Source organism: Pogoniulus pusillus, chromosome 17, assembly GCF_015220805.1.
Source record: "Pogoniulus pusillus isolate bPogPus1 chromosome 17, bPogPus1.pri, whole genome shotgun sequence".
Lineage (NCBI taxonomy): Eukaryota > Metazoa > Chordata > Aves > Piciformes > Lybiidae > Pogoniulus > Pogoniulus pusillus.
Window position 1 is genome coordinate 7,042,135 of NC_087280.1, and position 23,274 is coordinate 7,065,408.

General features: G+C 40.9%; 1 protein-coding gene across 4 annotated transcripts in view; it reads left to right on the forward strand.

Annotated features, from left to right (window-relative positions):
- Positions 1 to 23,274, forward strand: part of OTUD7A (OTU deubiquitinase 7A) — a 105,963-nt gene that overhangs the window by 64,723 nt on the left and 17,966 nt on the right. For all 4 annotated transcript variants that reach the window (XM_064157452.1, XM_064157451.1, XM_064157454.1 and 1 more), the window contains 2 exons: positions 13,012 to 13,194; positions 15,070 to 15,288. In XM_064157452.1, coding sequence (XP_064013522.1) covers positions 13,012 to 13,194; positions 15,070 to 15,288 — 402 coding nt within the window. The remainder of the gene's footprint in view (positions 1 to 13,011; positions 13,195 to 15,069; positions 15,289 to 23,274) is intronic.

A 23,274-nucleotide genomic window follows, 5' to 3' on the forward strand; every position in this document is an offset into this window, starting at 1 on the left:
CTCTGTCAGTTCAGGAGCCTATTGCCAACCCTTCTCTGTAGTAGTATATTCTTTTTCATGTGCCCACTGTGTGCCTGCATGCCTGAGCAACAGCTGAGTGAGCTAATTCTGGATTCAGTTCTCCAGATGATTTGTCTCTACATCAGAATCTGTCTTCCATTAGAAGCTGCAGTACTCTTTGTCCACTCTTGCAGTGCATAGAATACTTCATGCTTGGTTTTGGGTGGTTATTTTTCTTGGTACCTTTCTATACCTTTTATGCTGAAGGGCTGTTTCTTCCTTCACTCAGTACTCTGCTTTTTTTGTTTGGATGCTGACCTGGACCACCCAGACTGATTCTATCATTCTTTTCAGTTGAGAGAACAGCTTTCTCCTTGCCTTGTCACACTTCCTAGCTACTATTACATCTGATTTATTAAAATGGGAAGCACAGTTCTTTCAGCTTGGTTGTGACTACAAGACTTTTATTTTTCATCATTGCTGTTTAGTACTCCATGGTGGTCACTTGTTTGATAGCTCTTTACCTCATCGTTTCTAAGCTTGCAGAGACTTAAAAGTAAACATCCAGCAGGAATAGTCTTTTGAGAGCCTGCACATCTACAGAGAAGTGTCCTCAAATTCATGGCATCTCCCAGACATCATAAATCCTGATGTTTTTATGTTAATAATTATAAGTCAACCAAAAAATGATGAGTATGTCTCTGTGTAAATAAAATGGCACCAAAAGCTAATTGCTGATTGTACCAGATAATAAATAAAATTGTAGATTGGGAACAATATGAGCACTACAAATGTCAGCAAATTATAGAGTAGAGAGTGACTGTGACAGTTGCTTTGCTCTTCAAGTAGCACTCAGGGGACACGGACACTGATCTGACATTACACAGCATGATGGTTCAGGAGTCAGATATGCTTGAAGCTGATTGCTTTGTATCGAAAACATCTGCTACAAACCTGTAGATCTGAGACCTTGTCTCTGTGCACTTTCATTCAGAGGAAGGAAGACTGTCTCCAAAAAAAATATCCACAGCAGATTTATTCAGTCAACCTACCTGAAAACAAGAGCATTCCCATTGCTATAAATCTTGCTGTAACAATTTTTCATGTAGTTCCTTGAGGATTCCTTTTGAAGTAGCGGTATCAAAATGCACCATTTTTCCTGAGATCTGCCTGTTCTAGGAAGCATTTGTCATTGTTCTTCTATGTGCTGGTGTCAGTACCTCGATTCAAAAAAGTGAACAGATCATAAATTTCCAAATTTAAAGCTTAGAGAGGAAGTGAGAAGTGGAACTTTAAAAACATCATTTTTCACTTTAAAACTGACCTATCAATCACTGCGTGAAAGAACTGAAAGACATATAACATGAATATTATCATCCTACATTATATACTAACCCCCAAGCCTTTTCCCTCACCTGTATTAGAAAATCTGCAGATGTTTCACACATGAGAACTAAGTGGACATAGCAGAAGTTAGGAAGAGCTGAATGGAAGGTTTAGTATGCTTTTTTGCTTTCCTTTAAAGACATTAGAAGGTGCTGCATTATGGATGTCTGGATGCTACCAGATTTCCATTACTTACCTGGAGATCTGAATTTCAGCCATCACTTAATTTTGGGGATAACAGTGGAAAGACCAAACACACACACAAATCTAATTTTACTCTAAAACCAAGCTAAAATAACCACTTGAATGTGAGCTTTTAATATTGACAGAGTAGTTTAACAATACATGTGACACAGCTGAATGGAACAACAGTCTCAGCAAAATAGTTTGCAAAGCAGCCCATAATTGTAGGCATGTGTGTTGCTGTTTTGAACAGATTTAAGTTAGGATGTGTATTAGCCTGCTGTCACAGGAAAACATGAAACCAGCTGCAGGGCTCCCTAGATAGCATCTTTGTATAAGCATAATGGCACCCACACCCAAAGGCACCTTAACATCAGTGGAAAGACTTTTACTTCACTAAGCTTTGGGAAGAGTCTTATGCATAAACAGCAGTGTTTGATCTCCAGCTGCCCCAATATCCAGGAAAGAGGCATGTCCCTTTTGCTTCTGGATTAGTTTAGGCTGGCACCATGAATCTCCCATGCATAGAAGAGCAATATGCTCCAATGAAATTATATTAATTTATCTATTGTTGCCATTTATGTGGCCTATCCCTGGAATGTTCATTTCTCCCCTATGTCTGAGCTAGAGGATCAGCTCAAACAGCCACAAGTTGTTACATGTAACCTATTAAAAAATGTGGCCTTGGGCAGAAAGAAAACTGTGATAGAAAATAATTTAATCTTTAGAACAAGTTAGGTTGCATTAGGTTTACAGGCTGTGGATGAACTTAGAGATTACTAATAAGTCAGTGAGAAAGCAGCTTAGTTTTCAGGAATCCACAAGTATGTGGGCTTAGACCACTGTAAGACCACTTAAATATAGGGAGAAGACATGGGATGAAGTGTTTTAAAATGCCAACAGTATAGTCAGCTGTCAGAAACTGAAGGATTTGTAAAATTCACTGACAATAATAATAACTAAAACCATAAAAATCCAACTGCATAAAAAATGATACATTTGACTTGAGAACTGGTCTCTGTGAGAATCCTAAATTCAATGCTTCATGGTCGCTGCAGCCAAGGCTGTCCCTGAGCCTCATGTGGTGGATATATAAGCGGAATTCAAAGACCAGCATACAGTCAATGGCATGGGAGAGAGAAATTTACAGTACTGTCAAGTGATTGGGTGTACAAAGCTAATTCCCCAAGATCATCTTTTATTCTCCTCTCCTGCAGACAGTTCCTTTTTTAGTTCTCTTGTGGAAGACTTGGCAAAGGGAAAAGGAAGCTGAGCTGCTACCAATGCCTTGTCACACAGAGATCAAGATTGTCATTTCCAGCTGTCTGTTCAGCTTTGAGTGGCTTTGCATTCTAGCAGAAGATGAGGCAAATGTTAACTTGCTACCTTATTTTCCTTTGTGAACATAGTCCAAAATTAGATATTGTTTTAAAACCTGTTGTGTAATTTTATCCCAGTCTTGCATCTAAGTTTTTCAGAAGGGCTAAGCCTAGTCTTGAGGTCCACTTAGCTTAGGCCATTTAATGTTTGCTAATCTACTTCTTGTCAAATAGGAAGAAGTGACTGTATTTAAGATAGACTTGTGGATTTTTTTTATAAGCAGTTGGCTTGTAAGAAAAGAATTCCTTACATGGGAAAGAAGCTGATGATAAATCTGTATCTTAAGAGACTGCCAAGTCTGGGGGATTTAAATTTATGTACATATATTTGTAAAAAATAATAATTTTGCACTGGCTTAGTGGCACAGAATGGAGATCATTTTATGTTGGTGAAAACAATCAATCAGTAATCCTGAAAGACAGAAGCTGTTTATCTTTTCTCCATAAGTCTTTCTAGCATAGTCACCTAAAGCTCCTAGGTTTGATAAATGTATCCAGTAAAAGATCTCCTAGAATTGTTGTGCTGGCAATGACTGAAGAAGTAAAAGAGCTTTTGCAGCTGAAGCTGGAATTACTAGTTAATTAGTCAGTAACTCTGCCTTGTGCCTGTAATCACAATTTTAAACGTTTGGACAGAGTCCTGTGGCAAAAGGGAAAAAAAAAAAGGATTGTGAGGGGAGAGCATCTGAACTCTTCCAGCTCAAAACAGTTAATTGCAACTTCATCAGTACATAGAACCATAAACATGTGCTGTGGCAAAAAAGTAAAAAGAGGGAAGGTAGGTTTAGCCCAGGCATTTAAATAAAGTCTTTTGCAGACATTTGGACAAGACACTGGAATGACTGAACAGTGTCCCTAGTATAAAAGTAACACTTCTCCCTTCTATTAACTATTTCATGTAATTATTGGCAGTTATGAATCCTCTCAACCAACATCTCGTAAAACAACATCCTCCCACATAAACAAGCGTGCAGGGAGGATTCCTTCAAAGATGAAATACATTAACCATGCACAGGCATTAATTTCTGTTGTGGCAAATGTGAATGTTTCTGTTTCCCAAGTACACAGAGTATTCAGAACACAGAAATTAACATTAAACCTAGACAGGACAGATTTGAAGTTGCTAGGAAAAGTAAGAATTTTGTTTTGGGAGTGCTGTGTCAGGTCACAGCTTTCAGGCTTTTTCGAATTCTCCTGTGCAATTGAACACCCATGTAACCTCAGGAACAAAAAGTGTTCGTTTGTTGCAGCTGGCCATCAGCTGGTCTGGTTTAGGCATATTCTTGTTCACTAGGAGCCCTTAATATAGTGTTCTTGAGACTCAGTTATGTCACGTTATTTCATCTAAGTGTAAAAATACATGAAAGTGAGACTCCCAGCAGATTAGCAGGAGATCAATATAAATGCATTAGTCAGTAGTGTTACTTTGTGTGTTGGCTTCAAACTGAATTTACAGATACACTTTGTAGGTCATGTCTTGGTATTCTGTACTTTCCTTGGATTGGTTATTCTTCTCTAACTGAATGTTAGCTTATTGGCATCTCTATTTATGTTGTCCCATGTCTGTGTTCCATTGAGTTAAATTGATGGCTTGTGAGTGACAATGATAACACTTGTAGTAGATATATGCTGTGAAATATTGGGAAGACTTGTCTTATTCAGACCTAACTGTAAAACTCTAAGTGTTTTTCATTTCTCTCAAGCCTTGCAGCCAGTGCTTTCAGCAAATAACTCATTCCTGTGTTCTTGGAAGGAAAGCACTGTGATGTAGAGGCTCGCAGGATCACACGATATTAGGGGTTGAAAAGGACCCAAAGAGATCATTGAGTCCAACCCCCCTGCCAGAGAAGGACCACACAATCTAGCACAGATCACAGAGGAGCACGTCCAGGCAGGCCTTGAAAGTCTCCAGAGAAGGAAACTCCACAACCTCTCTGGGGGCCCTGTTCCAGTGCTCTGTGACCCTTACAGTAAAGAAGTTCCCCCTTGTGTTTTAGTGGAACCTCTTTTGCTGCAACCCATTGCTCCTTGTCCTATCATAGGGAGCAAGTGAGAAGAGCGTGTTCCCCCCACCACTCTTTGAACTCTATCTTGTAACCAGTTCATAGTCCACCTCACTGCCTGCTCTTCCATCCACACTTCCTGAGCTTGCTCACTAGAATATCATGGGAGACAGTGTCAGAGGCCTTACTTTACATTTTAACATGCATAACTGCTCAAAATGTCAGGTGAAGGATGGCAAAGAAAGCGGCAGAAGAAATAAGACTCTTAGATTTTCTATTTAGAAGTGTTTATATACCTCCTGCCAAATACTGGATTTGTCTGGTCATTTGTAAACATCTCAGATTGTACATCCTTGCAGGTAGTTTTTACCTGCCTTGTAGGTAATTTTTACCCTCATAAGGGGAAAGGTACCTGCTGAAAACTTCTGTGCCTGTTTAATCGATTTATTACCAATCCACAACATAGTCTCATGTAAAATGCTGGTTCTGCTAAATGAGCTAGAAGGGGAGATGATGTGCCACCCCCCTAACAGCTTTGTATTTGTGGGACAGCTGTTATGCCAGAGCACCTTTCTGTGTGCTGGCATGGAGTATTGGGGTCACAGAGGCTTGTTCTCTGCCACAGATTTGAGGGAGTTCCAAAGACAGGGATGAAGCAGTTACAATGGCTTTGTCTGCTAGCAAGAATTTTCCTGTTCTGTGGGCAGGAATGCTTTGTTGAATTTTAATTATTATTATTAATAGAGGGAGAAATTTGATCCTGTGGATGCTTTGTATTAACTCCAGTAATAGTAGGGTTGTAATTTTTTTTCCAATTAGCACATAAAAAGTACAGGCAATTTAAATAAAATATTTACAGAGTGGTGGCAAAACCTTTGAAAGTTACATAGGTGGTACTGGCTCTTCAGTAATCTCTCTCCCTTTGTGAAAAAAAAATTACTGAATGGTATTGTGTTCAAGTGTGAGTTTCATTAACAGCAAATTGGCATGAAATGTAAAGTAACTGGGTAGGTGTTGTACCTGACTGAATGGTTGAGATATCCAAAAGGCCTCTCCATTTTATTGCCATCTCACCAAAATACCCTTTTTTAAAAACTTTTTTGTATTTGTCACATTGAATGGTGGCACTTTCTCTTACTTGAGCTTATTTTCATGTTCAGTTTTGTTGTCTTTTCTGTGTTCCTAGAGACATTATTTTTCTTTTCTGACATACTTGATTTTGTAATCTTGTCCAAGTTGTTTTCTTGGTGAGCTGTGTAACATTTCAGTTTCTTTCAGTCCTTTGTTGTTTTGTGAGTTTCACATTAATCCTTTCTGGGTATTTTAATTGCTTCTCTTTGGTAAGTACATGCACCAACAGTTCATTAACTGTAAACACAGACTGCATCATCATTTGTTTAGTTCAGTCTAACCTTCCTCTTCTGCATTATTTTTGGTCCTGTTTAGCTTTAGGAAGCATTTCCTGCCTCTTTTAAAATTTCCTTTGCTGAAGTCTTGTGTATATCTTACTGCTGCAACATATACAGAGGACTTCATTGTGGTCCATATTATTTAGATCGTTTCTAGTTCCCTATCTCAAATTGAATCTTTTCTAGCATTTTGTTTATCATTAAGTCAAGAATTGCTGGTAACCTTTCAAATGTTCTTTTTAACATATTGGAGTAGGTGGATATTTGAAGGCTTGGTGAGGGGAGTGCTTTGTAGTTGCATGCTCGCTGTGCCTACTAATTAATGATAAATGTCCTCTAGTTTTATTGTGAAGTGAAAGATAATAGATTTATTAACTGTTACCACCCCTGCTAAGATATGCTGTTTTAGCCAAAACAGTAAAAAGCAAAAGCCTCAAAGCCTAAGAGCAGGCTGCTGAAGCCCTGCGGCCTGAATGTTATCTGCCTGAGAAACATCAAGTCTGGTACTGGTGCAACTAGCGTAGGCTGCTGGATGGGTGCTTGGGTTTTGTTAGTAGAGAGCGCGAGTTGTGATCTGACAAAGCGTGTGCTTCGCACTGAGCGAGGAAGGATTACTCATGTGCTGCAGAGCATTAATAAATCACTTTCTTCTCACAGCACAACCAAGTTGAAGACTTGAGTAGAGAAAGACTAGGTTGAAAAAAAAAAAGGCCTTTACTCTCCAGCAAAACAAGTGTGAATGCAGCTGAGAACTACGAAAACCGGAGTGCAGCCTGAGCACTGCTAACTGCTGCTGCTAGAAAGACAGACTGTGGCTCCAATCTAATGAGTTACAGTATGTGAGAATCCTGAAGCAAATGGTTTAAAGCAAATTCCAAAGTTTCTAGTGCTTTTCTGCTTTCAGCTTTCATCTTTCAAGTTGATCAGCTTATTAAAATGTGGAGCAAGTTGGAAATATATCTATTAGAAGAAAGAAATTAGGACAGGAAGTCACTCTGAAACTTTTCCAGTAGAGCTTCCAACAGAGAACATTCTATAGTTACACTGGTTGGGATTTTTACAAATGAATCAATTGATTATTTTATTGAAAACTCAACGAAGTGGTGATCTTTTCAAATAATACCTGGGCAAACAAACTCTTGGCATTTCTAGTTCCACTCAGGAGAAAGGTGTTATGTAGGTGTTATAGTGCTATGCCCGGTGTGCATACCTAGTGCATGGATTCTACAGGGATGTTCCATGTCCTGTAAAGCTTACTCTGATTTGGTTTGACCTCTTCATTGGCATGCACCTAATTTTGTTGCTGTAGTCTGAGAAAAATCACAGTTGTTTTATTGTAAATTTCTGACTAGTGCCTCAGTTGTTTGTCTAATTGCCATTCTTATGCCTGCATCGATTTTCTTGCTAGCATGCCTCAGAAGGAAAACAGTAGTACTCAAGCTGAAAAATTGGGTCTTGGTATTTGGATTTTTTATCTTGTGTCGACAAGTTGAGAAGGACAAGAAAGTCATGTGGAATGGCTGGGAAAGATGAAAAAAATCAGTGTCTACTCTGATCACAATATGGTCATAGAATTAACCAGGTTGGAAAAGACCTCTAAGATTGAGTTCAGCCTCTCACCTAGCCCTTCTAATTAACTAAACAATGGCACTAAGTGCCTTATCCAGTCTTTTCTTAACTCTGGGGATGGTGACTCCACCACCTCCCTGGGCAGCCCATTCCAAAGGGTGATCATTCTTTCTGTGAAGAACTTCTTCCTAACGTCCAACCTAAACCTACCCTGGTGCAGCTTGAAGCTGTGTCCTCTTGTTCTGTCACTGGTTGACTGGCAGAAGAGACCAACACCTCCCTGGCTACAACCTCCTTTCAGGTAGTTGTAGACAGCCATGAGGTCTCCCCTGAGCCTCCTCTTCTTCAGGCTAAACAACCCCATCTCCCTCAGCTGGTCCTCGTAGGGCTTGTGGTCCAGCCTCCTTACCAGCCTTGTTGCCCTTCTCTGGGACATGTTCAAGCACTTCAACATCTTTCTTAAATTGAGGGGCCCAGAACCAGACACAGAACTCAAGGTGTGGCCTAACCGGCACTGAGTACAGGGGCAGAAAGACTTCCCTAGTCCGGCTGGCCACACCATTCCTGACACACACCAGGATGCCATTGGCCTTCTTGGCCACCTAGGCACACTGATGGCTTGTGTTCAGTCAGCTGTCAACCAGTACCCCCAGGTTCCTCTCTGCCTGGCTGCTCTCCAGCCACTCTGTCCCCAGGCTGTATCACTGCTTGGGGTTGCTGTGGCCCAAGTGCAGAACCCAGTGTTTGGACTGGTTAAAACTCATGGTGTTGGACTGTACCCATCTGTCCAGCCTGTCCAGGTGCCTCTGCAGAGCCCTGTTACCCTCTAACAGATCGACATATCCTCTCAATTTGGTGTTGTCTGAAAATTTACTGATGGTGGACTCAATCCCCTCATCCAGATTATCATTGAAGATATGAAATAGGACTGGGCCTAGCACTCATCCCTGGGCAATGGCACCATTCACCATCGCTCTCTCATCCTGGGCATCCACTCAGTTCTTAACCCAGCACAGAGTGCTCTTGTCCAAGCCATGGGCTGCCAGCTTTGCCAGGAGTTTGCTGTGGCAGACAGTGTCAAAGGCCTTGCAGAAGTCCAGGTAGACTACATTCATCGCCTTCTCCACATCCACCAGGCAGGTCACCTGGTCATAAAAACACATCAGGCTGGTCAAGCAGGACCTGCCCCTCCTAATGGTCAGTCCTAATGAGGTCACCTCAGGTTTTCCCTCCATTCAAAGCTAGACTTAATAATAAGAAGCTTTCCCCAGTGTTCATATTGTGATGCCCGAAGAGCAGTGGGCCAGTGTGAGGCTGTTCTCTCTGTGGATCCTGCAGTAGTGCTTTTGCATAGAGATTGCTCTTGATCACTGCCTCCTTTTCAACTTCTTTCTAGCCTAGGCTTTAGAGTTCAGTGAACCTGGCACTGGGCACTTGGCTGTCATCCCCTCCACTTTTCTTCTCCCCTTGCCTCTTCTGTGATGTCCCTGGTTGAAGCAACCAAAGGAAATCTAGGTTTTTTGGATCCAGGGCTCAGGCCTTGGAAAATTTTATGTCTTAGCTTGGTCTCAGATCATCACATCACTAGGAAACTGACTTGTGATCATTTCTTGGACTCTTCAAGTTGTCTAAATAGAGCAGAGGTGGGGTAAGCAGTTCTCCCTGATGATCAGGAAAAACTGAATCATCTGGAATGCTTCTGAGATGAGTGAGTCCTTCTCATGTAGTCCTTCAGCATCTTTTTTTTTTTTTTTTGTGTTCAATTTGAGGTGGTAAAGCAAAAATGAAAAAGCAGCATCTTAAATTATGCATTGTTTTATCTTTGTTTTTTCTTCAAGCCAATGATGATTCCTGTTGTTACTCAAACAACTATTATTTAGGACAGAAGCTCCACAGGACAACTGAGTATATTTTTTAATTTCCCTGTCATGTAGCTGCCTGCTGTCTCTGACAGTAAAATGTCAGTACCAGCCCTAAGCTAGAGTGCATCTTCCCTTCTTTACTCAGATACACTTTTTATTTTTGTTGGGTTTTGTCCACACTAGACACACTTGGTTCTAAATCTGAGACTGTTCAGTCCTGTGAAATTTTAAGCCTGCTGACTCGCATAGCAGACGCAACTGTTAACAGAACAGTTGTTCAGTAAGAGTGTTCTTTGTGGTGAGTTAATGAATTAAATTGATCCCAGCATCCTCATCATGATTCACTATCTGTGGTTCTTAACCAGCTTTGTGCTGCTCCAGCCTTTTGCTACTTGATGTTCACTGACCATCACAGTTTCTAAACTCAGAGCCTTTCATGTGAGCCCTCTGTATCAATGCTGCTTTGGAGCAGTTTAGCTGTTACTAACTGCTATGGTGCTACCAGTGACTTGTCATCTGGTGTGGCTTTGTGTACTGAAATAACATTGTTATGCCTGTGAAATACCTTTTTGAAGGCAGTAATACGTCATACAAACAAGGAAGTCACCAGTCAGTGAGCAGTAGGCTGCACCATACATGTAACAGTTAAAAAATAAATCTGAAAAACAGTGCTAGAAATTGTTACACAGATCATCAGCTCCAAACACCTCTGAATTTCATAACCTTTGCATAGTTAGACCAGAGCCCTGACTGGATTATAGCCATTGAATCTGGGAATTTTAGAAAGACAAGGCTGATGATAGCTCAAGTGTTTGCTCTGAGACCTCTAACAGTTTGTGCTAAATTTACATTTTATCCTATAGGGTTTCTAAAATAAAATTGCAGCAGTTTATATATTTATATATATATATATAGAGAGAGATATTCTGTATCACTGACATGGTGATTATATTATTGACTGTTCAGGATGTATGTAATGTTCTTCAGTGATACTAATTCTTCTTTCATGAATTTTAATACTCCAAAACCTCAGTTCAGCTCAGCCCTGTAGGTTATGGTCATTTGTGCTGTGTTTTTTCCTACTTCACTTAGGGTTTTGTTCTTCACAGAAAGGGCTGCAACAGTAAAAAACTTCCTTTATCTGTATAAAACTGCTTTGTACTATTTTTAGCTTGTTCACCTTTGTGTAAGCAAGTAAGTTAAATGTAACTGCTACTCAAGTAATGTGGTTTCTTAAAGTACATAAAATGACAATCTTTTATGGTGTAATAAATCATGTCTTAGTCAGAATTAGGCTACCTTTGAATCCCAACAAAACATGCTCATGGAATTCTGAGAGCATCTCATATAACTACTGAGGGTTTTTTTTCTTGCTATTAAATATTTGAAGTTTTCCAACCAAAGACAGGTGCTTGGTGACTGGCAGGACATCTGTGTATTTTAATGTAAGATTGTTCTGAAAATAACTAACAAACATCTCAACCTGGTCTTCATTATTTTTTTTGACAGTGACAGTTACCACTTCAGCACCTGCCCTACACAGGGCTCTTTCTCTCTGGATATTAGCCTGTGCTCTCTTAATCTTGGTCGTAGCGACATGATGAAAGAGAAGCTTGGAAGCAAATTTTTTAGACAATTATGTCTTGGCAAGTTCCATGAGCAGCTCACACAGTCATGGAACCACATTGTTACAAAACACTGTCCTGTATTGTCTGCTTTTTAAAAGACTTCTAAAATCTCTGAGGGAGGAAGTTCCCTGTGATGTAAAAGATATAAGGACTTGAGTATTTGGTATTTATATTCAAACTACTCTGCAAATAGAAAGATGCAGTTTCTCACTCTTGTGTCCTGTAGCACTACAAATCATGCCTTCCTATTGTTGCTGCTAATTACTGTTTATTATTAATGTAACCATACAGGTGTGCATTATTACTGCCTCTCATGATTTTGTTAAATTCTGAGGGATTTAGTGCTCATTTTAAATTGCCACTTTCTGGGGCCATTTGAGAATCTGAGCAAGGGAAGTCACTGTATGGTGAAATGGATTTGTGGGTGAGAGGAGAGCACTTTGGATACCTTTTACCTCAACATTATCAGGCTTTTGACCCTGTTTCCTACTATATTGCTATATTTACATTAGTATGTTACATTCTGAATGGGTAGACAACTAGATGGGCAAATAACTGTTTTAATGGTCCAGTTCAGAGGGCAGTGGTTAATGAATATTTTTCTAGCTGGAGGCTTGTAAAAAATGCTGTAACTCAGGGGCTTTAAAGTCTATATCAGTAAGGTAACATCAGGTTTGCAGATGACATCAGCTGAGGGGACAAATTCATATTTTCAAGGGCAGAGCTGTCAACCATGGGGAACCTAGACAAAGTAAGGGAACTGACCAACAGGAACACAGAAACGTTTAACAAGGATGAAGACTGGAGTTCTTCACCTGGAAAGCAAGAACCTCCTGCAGTGACAAAGATTTGAGGGCATCTTGGCAGAAAAAGACTTGAAGGTCTTGGTAGCCAGCAAGAACCAGCCGTGTGACCTGACAGCTGGGCCAGCCAGCAATGTGCTGAGTTATACCAACAGGTCCATAGCCTGTAGATTGAGGGAAGCTATTTATGCCTCTCCAATCAGCACTTCTTAGACACCTATAGTGCCTTGTCTGATTTTTTTCCCTAATCACAGTCCAAGGAACACAAACTTACAGACTGGCTTGGATTCAGGGGAAGGCTACAGAGTTAAGAAGGTTATTAGGGAATTGTAGCCTGTCTCTTAAGGGCAGGAGAACAAGGGGCAGTGGGTTGCAAGTTGAAACAAGACTTTCAGAGTGGACATAGGTCCCATGAAGTCAGTGAAATGTGGGAACAGTTTTCCCAGAGAGGTTGTAAAAGTTCCATGCTTGACATTTTAAAGACTAAACTGAATAAAGTCCTTAGCAATTTAGTCCGACCCTGCTTTGAGCAGGAGGCTCAACAAGTGCTTTCCAGAGCTATTCACCAGCTGTGCTATATCAAAAGAGGTGTTTATCAATTGCATGTTTTTATTAAGGGAGGAGTGGTTGTAAGACTTTGAATCCAAAGAATCTTTGTTTGCTAGCTGATGCTTTCAGAGTGATTTCTCCATTTAAGTTTATGCTTTTAAGTGTGAATGAGAGTACTTTCTCGTTTGTCAAGGTGGTCACATACAAATGTAAGCAGAATGTCCTTTTGCTATTTGGCAGGCAAAAACTGGGACTTGACAGCAGCTTTGAATGATTATGAGCAGCTCCGGCAGGTTCACACAGCCAATTTACCACAGGTGTTCAATGAGGGCAAGTACTACAAGCATCAGGAGCCAGAGCAGCCTCCCCAGGTGACAAAGGTTGAGCGGCCCTGCCTGCAGAGGCAGGATGACATAGCTCAAGGTAAGAGCTCTTCCCCAGGTGTTTTGTAGAGAATTTGTTTTCTGGCTTGTCTGCCTGTGAATTGTAGAGTTAGATGTCTGCCCCAGTTTGGGGCCACGAGCATGCCTGGCACTGGAGGGCAGAAATGACTCTTAGCCCTTTCCAGGAGTAAGAATGAGGATACTGCACACTGATTGGAAGTTTAAAGAGAAATTCTATTTACAAGAGCATATATACAAGAGGCAATCAGGTAGAGGAAGTACAAAAACCAAACTGGCCTTCTAGAATCCTCCACCCCTTCCTCCCTCAGTTGGCCTGAGGGTAGGCCAAAACCACCCTTCGCAGCTGGGGCCTACAAGGCCTCAGTGCCTCAATCCCCTGCCAGCCAAATCCTCCATGAACCATGAGGTAAGGGCAAGCGCTGCTCAGAGAAGTGAAGGGAAGAAAGGCAGGGAAGAGAAGGGGAGAGATCAAGGCTGTGATACCAGAATATGGAACAGAGTAACTATATTACAGTATCTTGGGACAGGCAGGTTCATCCCCCCTGCGATGGGCTTCCATCCCTCTGGTTTCATTGAAGGGGGACATAGGGTCCCTCAAACTACCACAAAGTCATTTGCATAAGGAAGTAATCGTCAGTGCAGTGGAGGTCCCTCCTGGGCTGTGCATAGCTGGCTGAGTAGGCCTACCAGCGAGGATCTGGGCAGTTAAAATCCCCGCATGAGAACCAGGGCCTGTGATTTACAGGCTGTTGTCAGCTGCCAGTCAGAGGCCTCCTCAGCTTCCTCATTGTGGTGGTTTTTAAAGACAGTGACAGAAATTAAACTCTCAAATGAAACTGGAAAGAAATAGAGATTAGATTTAGAGAGAAATGCAGAGATAGACATTACAAAGCAGTTACTGCATCCCTGGCAAACCCCCTTGAATTTCACCCCACCCCAAAAACTAAATCTAATACTCCCCAGTGCTCCAGTCCTCTCCCCCCACCCAATGCCTCTGCCATCCAAAGAGGCCTACATGAGCTTCTGGAGGCCTACTGCTTACGTATTCTTCCTGATAAAGTGGCTCCCTCCAGACACGGGGCAGGAGAATGAACTGACCTGGTTGTGAGTTTGTAAGGAAATAGCAGAATTATGGGATTGAATAACAGTCTTCTAGTCCCTAGAATTTTTTTTAACCCTATAGCCACAACCTGGGACACTCATCCTGATCAGGTGGCCTGTAATAAACACCTGTGACAGTATCGCTCACGCTAGACTGCCTCTTAATTCTCACCCACAAACTCCTAACTCACTCTTCATCAGTCTCTGGACAGAAGTCATGTAAAGAGCAACTCCACTACCTTGCCTTGTTGACCTGTCTCTTCTGAAAAGCATACATGACCACATTCCAGTCATGTGAATTGTTCCACCCCATCTTTGTAGTTGCCACAAGATCATAACCCCTGGACCACACAGAGATTTCTAACTCTTCCTGTTTGTTCCTCATGCTGTGTGTGCTGGTGCACAGGCCTTTCAGAGAGCGAGCTGAGCACGCCCATTCCACCCTAGGGAGGTGGGAGGCCTTCTGGTCTTCATGAATACTAGAACAGTGTCCCACTGGTGCAAACCTAGCAACAACCCCATCCCTCTTTGAATCTAGTTTAAAGCTCTGTGAATGAGCCCTGCTAATTCTTGTCCTCGGACTCTTTTTCCCCTGCAAGGTAAGCCTCTCCCATGTACTGCTGTCAGGCCTGGTGTCTCATAAAACCAGCTATGATCAAAGAACCCAAATCCTTGTGCATAGCACTAGTCTCAGGGCCAAATATTTATGATTGGTATACACCAGACCTAGTGCTGGCTGGTCTGCTATGTAGTCTTGCAGGCTATCTAACATTTCTCTTTGGTTTCTCTACAGAAAAGCGTCTTTCCAGAGGTATTTCTCATGCCAGCTCAGCCATAGTCTCCCTTGCTCGATCACATGTAGCAAATGAGTGCAACAACGAACAGTTTCCCTTGGAAATGCCCATCTACACATTCCAGCTACCAGATCTTAGTGTGTACAGTGAAGACTTCAGAAGCTTCATTGAACGTGACTTAATCGAGCAGGCAACAATGGTTGCTTTGGAGCAAGCAGGTAGGTAAACACTTCTGATGTCAGCAGCTGGGCAGTCTGACATTTTGGTTGACATTTCTAATTATGCTTCATTCCTGGAGCTTGTGCATCCTGCATGGGAAACAAATGCCAGAGAGTAAAAGCAAATACTGTGCTCCCTGCAAAATGACATGTAGCCTGATCCTCTCTTTCTTTTAAAATATTATAGAGAAAATCATCAAATTTCCTTGATATATAAATTGAGGGGAAAGGAAAGGAGGACTGATGGGGAGCTCATAGAATAGAGAAGGACATGAGTCTGGATGGTCAGAGGGGATTGACAGTTCTCATGAGGAAATTACCTTGCAATGACTACCAGAAAACATCTTCAAGCTAAATCAGTATTTAGCTTGAAAATACTGATTTTAAATATGTGTTTTATGTATTAAATATTATTTTAGTAATAAGCTACATGTTTTAAAAGTGCTATTTCATTATTGTCTTGAGAAAAAAAAGGAAGAAATTAAAAATTATTTTTTTAATTCCAGTATTTTAGTAGTTTAAAGCTTTAAGTCAATTTTGAAAGATATGGAGGAATGTATTTAGAATTAGTATGTGTGCCTCATGAAATAGCAAGTGTATTAATGAACCATGAAATGAACACTTAGTGAAATGTTCAACTCTGGTGATATAAAGGAGTTCTAAAGACAGGCTTCATGGCTGCCTGTGGAATATCAAATAGCCAGCTGCTGTTTTCTGTTGACTGTAGTGCTAGCCCTTGTAATGCTGTATACTGTCTGAGAGATCATTCTCAGACCTTGGTGCACAGTCGTAGTGTGTGTGTTCCAACTGGTAAATTGTTGCTTGTTACTGGTCAGGACACTGCATTGTGGTATTTAGGCAGGTCAGGTGGGGCTCTCAGAAAATGCCTTGCTACAGTCTCCTTGTTGGCCTATGCCCTTCAGTGGAATTGCAGCCTTTAGCATCAGGTAATGCAGGAGTTCAGAATAGAAGATTGCTGTGGTTTATTGACCTTAAAACCAGGCAATATGTGAATTTAAAGCTGGCATCTCCTAACTGATACAGAGGTGGTTGCCTTTGTTCTTGAAACCAGGTGCAGAAACTACTGACCTTGCTGCCTCACAGCAATTGTTGTCTTTTTCATATTACTTTAATTAGAGCAGTAACTTGACTCACTGGAAAAGTTCCTTCTTCCCTAGAGCCTCCTGCATAGGGCAGAGTATTTTGACCATTTGAAGAGTTTATGGCTTGGATCGCAGGTATTCTTGTAGACTGCATCGACTTAGTTTACTTAGGCAAGCTTTTCACTCAAATAAACTGGAACTTCCTGGTAAACAGTTTTTCAGTTCAAGTAGTTAGATCAGGCAGTGAATGCTTCAGAAAATTGTTTAAGATGTCATGTAAACTGACCTTTTGTGTCTACTGAGGACATAAAGACACTCCATTTCCTTTTGTTTCCTGACTATTTCAGACATACTGTTTTCTGAAATGAAAACATGAATTAGCAGAAAACTCACCTAGCAGTAGACTTTTCATTGTCTCCTACCATCAGTGCCCTGCTTAATCAGTGGCAATGACAAAATTAACAGATAAGGTGCATTCCCTGTAAAGGGCTTCAAGTCTATTTCAAAACAGGACAAACACGGGAAGGACAGGAACTTGGGTAGCTGAGTGTTAGGATTATTGTTAAAGGAAAAGAAATAGATGTGTACTTGGGTAGAAGGGCATGGATTTCAAGAGGAGAAGACAAACAAAAGCAACTCATTAGGCAAAAGAAGGAGGAACTTTGTCAGGGACATAAATCTGCTTACTACTCACAGAGCATAGATCGAGACAGCAAATTACCAGCAGCAGAATGTCTCACCTATTGTCCAAAGTGGCCATATAGACTGGACATCTAGAAAAGCCTGCAAGATTTTTATGTTCTAGTTTTCTATGCTTAGACATTTGGTACCATTATGCTTGTATGTGAAAGGATGTTCAGGTTACATCCTATCTGTACAGAAACTCAGAACAAAATTCATGATTTACTCCAAAATGCTCTGTGAGATTATAAAGAAAAAGCCCAGAAAAATACAGTACATTTTACTCCCTGCTGCTGCACTGTATCCTCTACTCTTTGTGTGATTGCTTTCTGAATATTTATCTTAGAGGATAGAATTTGCCATATTCATAAAAGCATTTTAGGGGTTTTGTGCATCTTACAAACTCAGCTGTTCAGTATTGCCTGAAATGGAATGAGGTCAGCTTGCAAGTAATGTGCAGGCTGGTCTCGGTGAGTGCTCTTGCAGTAATCAGTGTGATCCTTCAATCAAGGATGGTTCAGATGGTGAATGAAGTGCATGTGAAAGGAATTTTATAGTTCTAATTTTTTTGCTGCATCAAATTGATTTCCATTATATTCACAAGTTCCTCCATGTGTTGCTAATGTGTAGACTGACACAAGGGCACATACTAGAGGAACTTCTGCTGCTCTGAGTTGAAGAACCCCTAGTATAGGCAGAAGAATGGCTGGTTTAACAGTGCTTTTAATGCAAAGGGGGGAAAGTGCTGTTGCAGTGCTGAAATACAGTTCAGTACAAAAATTAAAAGGAAACTCTTTGAACTTTCAAGAATATTGCTTTTCTACACTTTATTTTCTGTGTTCAGGCTTGTGTATTCTACAAAGCCAGAAACAAGATAAACAGTAATACATTGTTAAGCCTGAGTCTCACATTCTTTCCCCTTCCCCCCTGTCCCAGTCCATTACAATTCTAGAATTGTTTGATTTCAAATTGCTAGAAATGAAGATTTGTCAAACAAAAATGGATACCTTTTCAGGTTGCAGAAACATTTTCTTATCCCAGGATGTTTTAACAGATTTTTACATAGCGTGCACAGGGTGGTGGGAGAGCAACCATTGTAATTACAGGAGAACTGGATGAATTTCCTGTTTCCCAAGCTTTGAAATGCATGATTGTGTAATTCAGTTAGAGTATAAATGAAAATATTATATCACAGAGTAGGATGAAATGCAATAATGTCATAGAAAATCATCTATTTTGGGGTATGAAAGAAACAAATGAGGAGTGCAAATAATTCCCGCAGGTAACAATTAAGTATCAGTTATCTGCAGCCAGTTAGGCCTAGTCATGCATTTCTGTGCCATCCTATTTAATGATCTTTAATTTGCATTCTGGACATTTGCTTCTGTTGACAGAGTCTGTATTGCTTATGCATCAGGCAAAAAAAGAAGCATTTACTTGATTGCTCAGTTTACTCATTTCTACATGCACAGCTCAACATTACATTTCAAGGACATCAGTAGATATGAATAGCCTTGCAGATGCTATAGCGAAGCTGATTTCATCATCTAGACTAAATGAGAGAGCTCCTACAAGAAGGTCCCTTCTTTAACATACAGAAAATGTATTGGTAAATGCTTTATTCATTCACTTATTTTTAAAGTTTAGTAGTTGCTGAATGATCACCTGCAGAAAATCTGTTCCTGTAATTTTCTTCATGTCAGTACTTGCAGGCACACATTTATTGTATGAAAGTACTGCAAGTTAAAAAAAACCCACATAAACAAATCCTCTTAGCTAGTCATTTAAGAAGAACATGAAATGTCTAAGTAGCATTGCTGAAATCTGCATTTGAGGTTTCTGCACCTATTGCTAATGGTGTAACTGTTCTGAGTGGGTTGAGTAATCCTCTCTCAACTTAGCCAGTTAGTCCTGTACACACCCCAGAGTAGTTACTGCTGTTGGATTCCAGAGGAAGAGTTAGTGAGTGTTTAAGGTGAACCATTGCTTTTGAGAGTACATGGCATATCCAGAATTAAACTTGCTTTGGAAGTTGAAAATGTTCTTTTGCGAGTTTCTCATCTTGGGGGATGGATGAGAGGTAGATTTTCTGGAATTCTAATGTGCTGGAGAAGTGAAAGGCTGGGTGTAGCCTAGTGTCTTGAAGAAACTGAGCTTGTGGCAGTAAGCACTCTTTACATGGTAACACTGTTTATCTTCTAAAATTTATCTCTGCCCATTTCAGACATCTGAGAATAAGCTTCTGCAAGTTTCCTGAAAATAAGCAACTAGCTTGTTTTTAGTGTATCCATAGAAGGAAAACTTGCAAAGTGCACCTTGTTTAATAAGTGCTTCCATATGCATGTGGGAAAGACATCCAGAAGGCTCAAACACAACTGAAAGAAAAGCTGTGAGAAGTCTCAGCTTTAGCCGCACATACAACAGGGGCAAGAAACTGGACATCAAGTCCCTCTGTGCATAGATAAACATGTTGTCCTCAGTGAAATGTCTACCCTGTTGATGATTTTGAGGAGTTAGCCCAGGACTGGCTCTCTTAGCTGTATGAAAGAGTGCTGTAAATAGCACAGTGGAGTGTGTTAAGAAACAACTGCACTTAGTCTGAGCTGAAATGGCTGCCAAGGGAAGGTGAGGACCAGCAGTGGCATTCCTGGAGGAGTCATTGTTGGCCATTTTCCACTTTGGAGCTGGGCCTCTGGCAAGTGTAAAGGGAGAATGTTGTGAAGGTTAGTGGATTGGGGTCTAAAACAAAGGTGAAAGCCCCACATCTGCTGGCACCATGAAATGGCTGCCAAGGGAAGCTGAGCACCAGGGATAACAAAGAAGATCGTCAGAGTTGGTCTGCAGAACAAGTCTTGTGAGGAATGGCTGTGGGAACTAGAGTTGTTTAGCCTGGAGAAAAGAAGGCTCAGGGGACATCTTCTCACTCTCTACTGAAAGGAGACTGTAGCAAGGTGGGTGTTGGTCTGTTCTCCCAAGAAGCAAGTGACAGGACTAGAAAAGGACCCCAGGTTCCACCAGGGAAGGTTTAGGTTGGACATCAGGAAAAATTTCTTCACCAAAAGGGTTGTCAAGTACTGGAAGGCTTGCTCAGGGAAATGTTTGAATCGTCATCCTCGAGATTTAAATACGTGTAGATGTGGTGCACAGGGACTTGGTAGTATATCCAGTGGTTGGACTTGATGATCTTTTTCAGCCCCAACAATGCTATGATTCTGCAAATGTGATGTAACCCCTCACATTCTTTCCTATCTTTAACATCCCTGTTTTTCTCTTACCATGTATTTAATATTTTTCTGTGAGAATTTAGATTTAATTTTGATACAGTAAATGAACAGTGGTGTTGCAGGCAAAAAACTGTGTGTCTTCGAGGCAGCAATATGCAGTCTAAGTTTGCAGTGAAACTTCAGCCATGCCTATCAAACAGAGCTTGAGCAGGAGGTCATCCTTAACATTCTCTTTTTTCCCTCTCAAGAGAGAGTTAAGTTGCTGTTTATTAAGGCCTTGTAACAATTTGGTAGTTAATTCTACCAGAAAAATCCCAAGTCTATCAAGCTTAAACCAAACAAACAAACAACCAAAAAACCAAAAAATGCACTGGAGAAAATAAATAGCTAGCAAAGGAGTTATGCAGAGTTCCTACAAAAGTTCTTTAGTGTTTGTTTTGAAAATTGTGTATGATTGGACATTAAACACTTCCAAACAGACCTTAGTAAAGTGGAGGGCTTCTCTGGGTAAGCATCCTTATGTGGTAATCACAGAATTAATGATTACGAAGTCCAACCTGTTACCTGACACTATCTAATCAACTAAACTATGGCACTAAATGCCACATCCAGTCCCTTTTTAAACACTTCCAAGGACAGCAACTCCACCGCCTCCCTGGGCAGCCCATTCTGATGCCAGTCACTCTTTATGTGAAGAGTTTTTCTTTTTGGTAACATCCAGCCTAAACCTCCCCTGGCATGGCTTGAGACTGTGTCCTGTCATTCTGTCACTGGTTTTGCTGAGGGAAGAGACCACCACCCAACTGGCAACAACTTCCCTTAAGGCAGTTACAGAGAGCATAAACAAGAACAACTTCAGCTGTATGTTTTTCTCTTGTTTACACTGTTGGTGGAGTTTTGCGTAGATGACATCATGCTGAACTTGCCTGCTACAGAACCAGCATATGAGGCATCAGGGGCTGAGAGAAAAAGTCAAGCCTGGCCTCTAGTCATACTTGAAATGCATTCTTTGTTCTCTGCTGCTGCCTTTTTGAGCCATTCTGGTCATCTGGTCATCTAGAATTTTCTTTGGCAATTACCTCTCACAAATCCTGCAGGAAGAGGCAGTGCACCTTGTCTTGTTATATAGAGGCTTAGGAACATAACACTTAGACACTTCTAGTCTCTATTAATTATAATACATTTATGTTCTCTGAGATTCAGCATGCCTTCTTTTCATGGAATACAATATATTCTTCTGGTTCCGTACCAGAATGGCTCACAGGATCACAGGATGTCAGGGGTTGGAAGGGACCTGCCAGAGCAGGACCATAATCTAACTCAGGTCACAGAGGAATGTATGCAGACAGGCCTTGGAAGTCTCCAGAGAAGGAGACTCCACAGCCTCTCTGTGGAACCTGTTCCAGTGCTCTGTGACCCTTAAAGTAAAGTTCCCCCTTGTGTTAAGGTGGAACCTCCTGTGCTGCAGCCTACACCCATTGCTCTTTGTCATATCCCAGGGAGCAAGTGAGAAGAGCCTGTCCCACCCCCTCCTGACCCCCAGCCCTCAAATATTTATAAACATTCATTAAATCCCCTCTCAGTCTTCTCTTCTCCAGACTAAAAAGCCCCAGGTCCCTCAGCATCTCCTCATTCTTTTGGTTCCTGTAGACCAGGGAACAGGGGGAGCAAATATGTATTTTTTAAAATGTTTTTTTAAAAGATGTAAATATATAAAATCATAGAATGGGTTGAATCAAAAGGGACCTTAAAGACCATCTAGTTCCAACACCCCTGGCATGGACAGGGACAAATCCTGCTAGACCAGGTTGTTCAAGGCCCCATGCAACCTGACTTTGAGTTCTTCCATAGTTCAGGCCTCCACAATTTCTCTGGGCAACCTGTTCTGAATATATTAAGTTTGCTACATGCTATGTAGCAGAGGACCAGGATAATACCAGAATACATTAATAGCTGGGACACCAGATTCTGGTAATGTTTCTTTCTGAGTCTGCACCTAAATTCTTAACTATCCTGCAAAGCAAGGACCACAGTTTGTGCTTGTGTCTACCTCTCTTATTGTATGTAGCTAGATAATGAACCTATATAGGTCTTCTAATCTTGAACCAAAGTAAAGACAGATTTTTAATGTCCTAGAACATGGCTGTATTAATTCTCAAGGGCATTTTTGTTGTAAAGTGACATATCAATTTCTTGACATTGTGGATTTTTAAGATTAGATAATTTTGTGACAAAGATCAAGTAGGAGGCCAACAGAGTGAAGGAGACTGAGAAATGAGTCTGATTTGTCCATAAAAATTATCTTATCAAAACAGACAGAAACATGCCTGAGGCAAAACTGTTTCCATTTTTCATTTAAGCTCCGCTTTCCTGTTTCCCTAAAGGGATTCACTGTAGCCACTAGATTTGAAAAATGAAAATGCATTTTTTTAATAATCCAATGCATTTCCACTGGTTTTTTGGTCAGCCATAAGCTTTGTGGTGTTAACCAAGCCCACAAACATTTTATGCAAAATCTACTTGAAAGCAGATGACTTCTACAGAAGATTTACTAAGTTCAGTCTTTGCCATATACTGCCAGTAACTGCAAGCTAATCTGCGAAGTGACACCACTCATTAGTCCTGTAAACCCTCAGATCTGTCTGGTTCAGGTCTTGTAAATATGCTTTGAGCAATACCTTGGTATAACTCATTACTGAATATGACACTGCCAAAACATGCTGCAAAAAACAGGTGGCAAGTTGTTATTTCACAGCCCACAGACACGAGAATTGCTAAGAAGGATAACTTATTACTTCAGATTTGTCTTTCCCAAAGGCTGTCCAATAGTGCTTTAATGCATAATTAATTTAGAACTCAATAAACCTATTCTGACATATTGGACATTTATAAACTAGCTGCTAAAATCATATGAGGGCCACCAAACATGCTTAGTTACAGATCTGTCCTGTCTTTACCTTTACAGTAACTCTCAACCC